Source organism: Sinocyclocheilus rhinocerous, unplaced genomic scaffold (genome assembly GCF_001515625.1).
Source record: "Sinocyclocheilus rhinocerous isolate Xijiao unplaced genomic scaffold, SAMN03320098_v1.1 scaffold1358, whole genome shotgun sequence".
In the NCBI taxonomy this organism is placed as follows: Eukaryota; Metazoa; Chordata; class Actinopteri; order Cypriniformes; family Cyprinidae; genus Sinocyclocheilus; species Sinocyclocheilus rhinocerous.
The window spans coordinates 633,671-643,064 of NW_015662582.1; the positions used below are offsets into that span (position 1 = coordinate 633,671).

General features: G+C 35.3%; 1 protein-coding gene across 1 annotated transcript in view; it reads right to left on the reverse strand.

Moving 5' to 3' along the window:
• Positions 1 to 1,754: 1,754 nt before the first annotated feature.
• Positions 1,755 to 9,394, reverse strand: part of LOC107728097 (synaptotagmin-9-like) — a 28,609-nt gene continuing 20,969 nt past the window's right edge. Inside the window, exons 6-7 of the mRNA XM_016538174.1 lie at positions 6,916 to 7,045; positions 1,755 to 2,280 (exon numbers count right to left, since the gene is read on the reverse strand). Of these exons, the coding sequence (XP_016393660.1) occupies positions 2,212 to 2,280; positions 6,916 to 7,045 (199 nt within the window). The 3' untranslated portion in view covers positions 1,755 to 2,211. The remainder of the gene's footprint in view (positions 2,281 to 6,915; positions 7,046 to 9,394) is intronic.

Consider the following 9,394-nt stretch of genomic DNA (forward strand, 5'->3'; position numbering starts at 1 on the left):
GGAGCAGAAATAGCAGTGTGCCAATCGTTTTGCATTTCAACGAAGATCTGGAGAATGCCAAAGAAAAACTTCAAAAGAGTAAGTTTGAGTAAGAGACTCCAAATTTGGAGATTGGAGACTTGAAATTTTGGTAATTTGAAAACTCCAATGAAATAATAATAATAATAATAAATTGCTAAAAGTAATTTTGAAAGTAATATGGACTTTCTGTATTTGCCCCGTAAATGTAATAAAGCCATAATAAAACAGTCTGTTATTAATTGAAGCTGTATGGTTCAAGTGTTTTCATTATTAATGTTCAGTAATGATGTGATTCTGTATAATTCAAAGTACAATATACTGTAACACCACATGAAGACAGGCTTCCAACTGGTAAATGTGATTTATCTGATGTATACTGTAGGGTATGTAAGCGCATGTCAGGCAACATGACAACTAGGTAGATGATCAGTGCAGTTAATGGAGTCATAGACATTGATTTTTTTTTTTTTTATTTTTTTTTAAGCAAATAAAATGCATCATTGAGTAAAAGGTCTGACATTAAATGATAATATACCCAGTTTAGCAATTTTTTGCAGAGTACAGTTGTCTATCAAGGTGTCATCTTTGTTGTACACCTGTAAAATAAAAGCTAACACTACCTTTTTTTTGGAAAACAAGTTTTGGAATCCAGAGATATCAAATAAGTATAACCTCCAACACTAAATATAATAAAACATAAGAGGTGCTGAAGCATAGGTTTTTCTTCAGTCCTGTTCTTTTTGTGACAAAAGAGTTTCTAAAGCCGTTCTCTATCTGGAGGAAACAAATGTATCTGATGAAAGCAAGACCTCGGGACTCTGACAGGAACAAATGGAGTGTGATTGGTGACAAAGCAAACAGATCAATGAATGCCTAAATCAATCTCCATGAATCAGAGCCATCTGACATGAGTTGCACCATCCCTGTGACACTTAACTCAGCACTTTCAACACGTCTGTTGCTTTGGTTATAATGAGCACATTTGTTTAGAGCTGTATGAAGGCCACAAATTTATGTCAGACTCAATATGGGAAAATTGACTAGTTTCAATAGTCTCTGGAGTCATTACAGGGAAAACGGCAGGATTTTTTTTTTTTTTTTACAACTGTAGTTCAATATGTGTCTGCTGCTATTTGAAATTCATTGCCAGTTCCAGCTGTGACAATATTGATATTCCTAAACTGATATATTGTACAGTGCAGCTTAAATGCTTCCACTAAAGTTTATTTATTTTTTTATGTTTTACGTTTAATCAATAAGAATTAAATAAATAAAGAATCTTAAATAAATAAGAAAAAAAGTGCTAATGGAGAAAAAAGAAAAGAAAAGATAAACTCATATAAACAATATACATGATGAGCAAGTCTTATAGGCTCATACAGTAAATGTTTCATTAAAACATCTTTAAAATGGTAATTAACATCTTTTTCATTAGGTCGGTCAGGGATTACAGGAAAGACTTAAGATGGCTAAATCCATGCGGCATCTTATTCATTATGTTTAAAACTAAATCTAAAGACGAGAAAATGGAACCATTACACCCCTATACTGCACAGTGATTTAAATAATTGAGAAACACTTCATTTAAACCAGATTAGTTTTGTAAGAAATAGATGTTTAATAACATGAGAAATAACATTTTACTTGCAAAGTCTGTAAACAATTCACCACCATGATGCTTTATGACAAAATCCACAGAGCATTTCAAACAAGAAACAGAGAACATCTTGAACTTTACCACACCAAAACACACTCATGCGCTGTAGGAGGGTATAAATAAAAAACGGAAATTGACATTCTATCCTCAAGAGCATTGAGTGACACACTGACACTCCATTTAAAAACACATACCGAGACTGATTTAGAAAACATTTACTTGAAATCGAAACTTTGAGAACAACATAAAAATACTCTTTTCCACTAAATTTTCTTTTCCAATTCACCATGAGTAGCACTAAATTACCATACAGTATGTGACCACTCAACATGCAGCTGAAACAATCAAGTATTCCCATGCAGTGGAAGGGCTTCCAGATGCACAGGTTGAAGAAAATGGCACGCCATTCCCACTGTTGTCAGGAACAGCCAACTGGAGCTCTCTGATCTTGGGCCTCTGGATCCCAGGACAGAACATCTTGTGCATGAATTCTCTTCTATCGTTGCTCTAAAGATGAGACCTTGGACCTCAGGCTATGGTGAAGGAGGGGCCTTCAGGGAATTACAGGAACCTCCCTGACTTCCCCCTCCAGTACTGTGATACTGCAGAGAGTACAGCAGAACAAAGAACTAGTCATCTTAGTTCACTCAAAACTTCATTAGCCATGCTTGCATTGCTTTGCCATTACTGCATTGGACATGTACATTCAATTCACGGTTCACGGTTCGAAAAAAATAAATGTAATAACATTAAAACAATAGATACACGGGTATTTAGACATCATGCTAGCATTTAATTTATTAAAATGTTTTTTTTTTAAATAATAATATTATTAATGAAATAATCGTTTTAGAATTGAATTATGCTCATTTCTAACAATTTGAAATTAGTAGTGGTCCTAAAACAGGCCTTTTTATTTATTTGTTATGTGGTGTTGAAATATGTGATGAGAAAGTGGAATGTTTTTTGTTTTTTTTCTCAGGTGGGAGTGTAGAGTTAAAAATAAGTTAACAAAACTAAACAAAAACAGGGTCTCACAGTATTCTTCACCTCAGCCTTCAAAACCATCTGCTGTGAGAGAAAATGATTTGTTCTTGCTCCCTGAAGTGCCACAAATGACAGAGCTATATATACAGTGGATGTTTGCTTTAAATAAAGTCTCTAGATAGTGTTTACTGAGAATTTCAGAGAAATTCTGATGTTTCAATGTGCTTGATTCTTTTGTTTTCCCCATGTGAATCTGAATTCCTTCTCAAAAGAACATAATAACAGATGAAGAGTGTCTTCAATAATTTGAGCATGATTTTTTCCCTGCATGACTACTATGACCTTGACTAGGAAAATGTTTCTTAAAAATAGATCAGATTGCTTCAAACGACCAGAGCATCCTAGCTATGTCTTTTTTGTGTGTGTGTGTTGCCTCTCTATTTCATTTGTTTCTTCTAAATATTTAAAAAAAAATGAAGAAATATGTTTCTAATTTTCTAATAGTCTTTTTTTCTCATACATAATTTCCTAAATTGCAAGGTCACTGCTTAGTCCTATTTTAATTTATCCTAACAGGAGTAGAAGGGCAGTTTTTAAGCATATTTCATGAATGAATTGTATTCTGAAGCACAGCATAAAAACTTAAATGAGATGTTTGAAAAAAGACTCTGATCAAAATTAGAGAACACTTGCAGATACCCAACGTATTGGTGTTAATCTGGCTCTAATTTCCTTAATTATATGACAAACCTTATTTAACTGGCAGCACTCCTTACGTACCTTACTGTACGTTTCGCAGCAGTTTCAAAGTGAAATGTCCAGAGAGTGGTGCTTAAACACACGTTAAACCACGTGACCGTGGCACATTTTTATTACGTTGGTACAGGCACGTATTGCTGCATTTTTATTATGCTGCTTGAGATACATATTGCGGCTGTTCAGAATTCAAATAGCCTATCCGTGAAGTGTCGCTAAAGGTTAATGCTCTATTGTGCTGGAAATATCCCCTACACCAAACCCAACCCTAAACCTACCCGATAGTGTTAACAAATGCAAAAGTAATATAAAAACACATTTGTTGATGCAGCTGTTCTGTTTTAACTTCCTTATGTGAATTTGAGCTGTTTTGTCAAACCGTAGTTTCATGTGGTTCGTACCAAAGCTCTTTATCACTCGTACAATGCTGTGAACTACCGAGCAAACCTACTGAATTAGAAAACTCATGCATATGAAGCTGTATATGTGACGACAACGTTCAAAAGTATCAGTTTTCAAATCGTGCAGGATGTTAAAATTGTTTTGAAGTCAGCATAATTTTCTGCAAGTGTGTGAAAATTAGCCTTTATTAATCAAAACTCTGTACCTGTAAATCATACTTTGTGAAAAGGAATAAAAGTTGTCTGAGTTTTATTGCCTCTAGTATTGATTTCAACTGGAAACTGCAGTGATTCGTACATATAGTTCGCAGCAGTTTCAAAGTGAAATGTCCAGAGAGTGGTGCTTAAACACACGTTAAACACGTGACCGTGGCACATTTTATTACGTTGGTACAGGCACGTATTGCTGCATTTTTATTATGCTGCTTGAGATACATATTGCGGCTGTTCAGAATTCAAATAGCCTATCCGTGAAGTGTCGCTAAAGGTTAATGCTCTATTGTGCTGGAAATATCCCCTACACCAAACCCAACCCTAAACCTACCCGATAGTGTTAACAAATGCAAAAGTAATATAAAAACACATTTGTTGATGCAGCTGTTCTGTTTTAACTTCCTTATGTGAATTTGAGCTGTTTTGTCAAACCGTAGTTTCATGTGGTTCGTACCAAAGCTCTTTATCACTCGTACAATGCTGTGAACTACCGAGCAAACCTACTGAATTAGAAAACTCATGCATATGAAGCTGTATATGTGACGACAACGTTCAAAAGTATCAGTTTTCAAATCGTGCAGGATGTTAAAATTGTTTTGAAGTCAGCATAATTTTCTGCAAGTGTGTGAAAATTAGCCTTTATTAATCAAAACTCTGTACCTGTAAATCATACTTTGTGAAAAGGAATAAAAGTTGTCTGAGTTTTATTGCCTCTAGTATTGATTTCAACTGGAAACTGCAGTGATTCGTACATATAGTTTTTTTTTTCTTTTTTTCAGTTTTGCAGAAATGTATATAGAGGTATATTTCCAATGAGCCTAGGTTGGGTTCAACACTGCAGCTTGCCAGTTCAGTGCTGAACACGGTAAGGATCTGTCTCTGCATATTTAAGAGAAGTCGGACTGAAAGTGCACTCTGCAATGACCAAGCCTCTCATCAGCAGAAAGAACCAAAAGGATAAGTTCACCTTTGCTGAGGAGCATGTTGTGTGGAGAGAGGAGAACTGGTCCAAAGCTCACTTTAGTGATGAGAGCAAGTTTAATTTATTTGGGATTTATGGGAAACATTTTATTTGGCGTCAAACTGGGGAAAGACTGAAGCCCAAGTGTGTAAAGAGAGGTGGAGGTGAGTTTGGGCCTCTTATACAGCTACATGGTAGGGTGAATGCAAATGTTTATAAGAACCTCCTTCAACAACATGCAGTTCCTTCCCTGCAAGCATCTCCCAGTCAACCTGCAATTTAGCCGGGCCTGATCCTGATTTAAATCTCTGGAAAATCCATGGTGACAAAGTTATGAATAAGAAACCCACTACAGTTACCGAACTATGGCAAATATGGGAAGAAGAGTGGACCAAGATCACAGCAGCACAGTCTGAGAAACTAGTGATGTCCTGTGGCCGCAGATGTCCTGAAGTCATTCAAAACAAGGGCCTCTACACTTCCTAATTTATTCTGACAGTTGTAACCCTCCAAAATTTTTGTTCTAATCTTCTTTTGTGCTTCAGTGGTTACTGTTCTCTAATTTTGATCACTGTGTTCCACAAAATAAAGATTTTTGTTTAAATGCCTTGGATATTTTGTCAAATGTTAATAGAACAGTGTATTTCTATTAACAGTGTAACAGTGTATTAGAACAGAATATTTCAGAAAAAAAAAAAAAAAAATCAAGTATTTATAGATTGTTCTATTAGATCTAATTTTGATATTCACTGTATGTTTTATGCATAAAAGTAACCCTGAAGAAGTATTGTTGTAATCAGAGGCGTCATGCCCATTCAAAGTGAGGGGGCATGTGCCCCCTCAGATTTCTGAGCCAAGTGGATTTTGAATGCAGCTTCCAAAAGACAAAAAATAGCAGAATAATAATTTTTATATTTGATACAATCACACCGGTGTGATTAGATCATTCAGTGCGGCACAGTATCAGCTGCTAAATTCAAATCTGCATTCGCTGGCTGGCGCTGACGCGTTTGTACAGCACTGCATTATAACCAATCACACACGATTCTGTTGAGCTTATGAATGTAATGGCCAATCAGAGACGTTCAGATGAGTCATCGCTGAAACGCGGTGTTTTGTTCACTTGCTCGCTGACTGAATTATCTGGCGAATTCTCTCATCAGAAACAAGAAAGTGCAGATGTACGTACGAATGTAAGTAAGATATATTTATTTCACAGTGTAAACAGCTTCAGTGATTTTCAGTGCCTGAACTCTGGCTAGACTGAATGAAAATGTTCTTTGCTCTCTGTAAAATGAAAGTGTTATAATTAGTAACTTGCAATATTGTTATTAAATTCACATTAAATACAAAGTCAGTCGTACTAAAAATATTGTATGGCAAGACACCCATATCTGGTACTTAAGTAAAAAGACGGGTTTGTATGCATAGTTAATAGATTACACTATTAGTCTACTTTGCCCATCACCCATTATAGATCAAATAACATAATCTATAAAGATGCAAAACGCATTTACTTACGCGTTTGAGAATCGAGATATTTCCTGATATAGTTAACACGTTTGGAAATATTTCGAATAAAAAGGGGAAAAAAAGAAATAAAACATAAGCCTGTATCAGTTATACAGTGCTATCGTGGCTGCTGTGTGTCACATGACAAGCATGACGAGCCCCCCCGTCCAACGTCCATACAGTACAATGCTGGGGCTTTAAATAGACATCTACTGTCTTACCGGCACAAAAGAAGAGGGATTCAAACAGAATATTAAACAAATCACTGTTTTCATCTCTTTTTAAACTTGAAACGGTATATTTGTGACAGTAGGTTTTATACCTGATGTATTAGGCCTGCTGCCGATTAGCAAATACTACATTTGACCTGAATTAACTTTTGAATGAGAAAGTCAGTGCGGTCTTACCTCGATGAGAGGGTGCCAATGTGCGATGGGTTTGCGTGGATACGTCAACATTTCATTCCAATGTTCTCTGCCCAAACCCTCAGCATCATTACCTACTCGGCACACGCCAATGACCTCATTGTGACCTACACTGTGTAAAGAGACAGAAAAATACTGTTTACTTCATAAGACTACTTTTTGCAATCTTATACTTTTTGCAGAACTGCATTACGTATCTCCACAGCCCCTTCTATAAGGCTCACATATTTTATCTCTTCATCAAGATCATTTCATAAGAAATGTGTGTGTACTTTTGTGTGTATAATTTTGGATTAATAATAATATTATTCAACTTTTAAATTAATAAAAAAAGAAAATCAGTTTTAAGCAACATTTCCCATCTCCCGGTTCTTGGTCCGTTTTTTTTTTTTTTTGACTCATCTGAAAAGCATGTTCACAATAATGAACATACAATGACGTATAGACTTAAAGTCCACAAGCATAAAGTACATTTTAGGATGTGTTTGCTTTGCCTTGTCCATATCCATTTTTAACATCCAAATATTAAACTACCAAAACAATGCTACACTTACAGATAAACAAAAGAATACAAACAGAATTACATGAGAATGCACAAAACTTATGATTAAAGGCAGCAAAAGCTATAATAATAACAATAACAACATCCACACCAGCACATTATAACATTGTTTAATACGTTTGTTAAGTCTCCATATGCATAATTGTCAGTTAAATATTTTTTTAAATAAATGTATAACAATAATAATAATAATAATAATACAATCATGTCATGTCCCATAGACTTCCATTGTAAGTGCCTTCTGTAAATGTGACCTATGTTTGAGAGATTTTTTGAAGGATGAGTCAAAATTAATTTCTGTGGTAATCAACTGCATTTTGCAGATGCTATGCACAGAGCTTAACTTGTTTTGAAACCAACACCTTGCTTAAAAATCAGAAAGGAAGCACAAAAGAAAAAGAAGAAATAGCAACAAAGCAATCATCTAACTTCAATTGATACTCTTATAGCATGTGTTTATAATGGGCAGAAAGGACACATACAACATCTGTGAGACTCTCACCGGTCATAGTCCATAACAGCTACGAGAAGGCTGATTTGGTCAATGTTCTCTGGAGGGACATCAAACACTATGGCCTCATTGTACACTGGGTTTAATGTGTTCCTCTTGGTGGAGGTTTTTCTTTTTTTCAGTCTCCGTCCATCACACATCAGAGAAACTTTCACATAAGGATCTAGGAAATGAGTCCAAGTGAATAGTGAAAATATGTAATGTTATCATAGTAAGAATATTACAAAAAATAAAATTGGCTAAGAGCCTTTTCCAGGCGTGCAATATTCTGTATAAATAGTACTGTGTGAGAATGTAGTTGTTTAGACTTCAAATATGTGTTTTTGAAATAAAGATAGCGTCTATTTGAAAATTTGCTTCAACGTTTTCGTAGATGTGAGCTCCAGGGCGTCAGCGGACGTTCAGCGCTCATGAGCCAGCCGAGAGCAGACGTACCTAAGCCAGTTCTTCTGGAATTTACTGCTGGCTCTGATGTCTAAATAGCTGTTAAACATGAGATAGAATGTGTTTTGGGTAAATCTAATAGGCAGTCTTTGGTCTCATTAATCTATGTTTTGTTCCAGAGCAAATAGTTTTGGCTGAAGGCAAACTCTCATAACATTATAAATTATGCCTTTGTACTTTTGACTGATTTGTCTGGTAACTTTTATGATGGCTGTTGTTGTTGTTAAATATTATTATTCAATAAATAATATTTTATACAAATAATAGTAGCATTTAATAGTAGTATTTAGTGTTGATAAAAATTTGATTTGTTACATTATTCCGTCATTAGATGGCTGCAAGAGACTGTTTTATGTGTGAGTCAGCAGTTAAGACTTTTATATTGAAGGAGTTATTTTTACTTTCAACAACACCTTGAAAGATGCAGCCTACAAATGAACTGAGCAGCGCTGTCATCGGAAATCACCCTTAACAGATTGAAAGACAAAGATATCGCTTTCCTCAGTGGACATTCAAGGTAATGTTTTATTCTGAATATGAGATTGAGCTGAAGAATGAATGCTGTATCAGATGCAGGTAATCACACTCAGTCCATCTCTCTCTCTCATAATACTCTACTCTAAATAATACAGTGAACTTTTAATACAGTAATACAATAAGCTTTCAATGAAGCAACTCAACGTTCCTTCCTTACTAGTTCTAAAGTGACATTTTCGAATTAGTAACATAGGCTTGGGCTCAGCTGTTAAACTGACAAACTGAGATTTGAATCCATGGCAGAGGGTTTTTAAAGACACTCCGTTGTTGTCTCTTTTTTATTTTCACACTTGTGCCATCAAACTGTTGTATAAACACAATGTCACACTTGTAGCTGTGCGATATGGCTGTATATCAGCACGCTGTGTATTACCTACGGCCAAATATATCATTATAATCATTTAAGA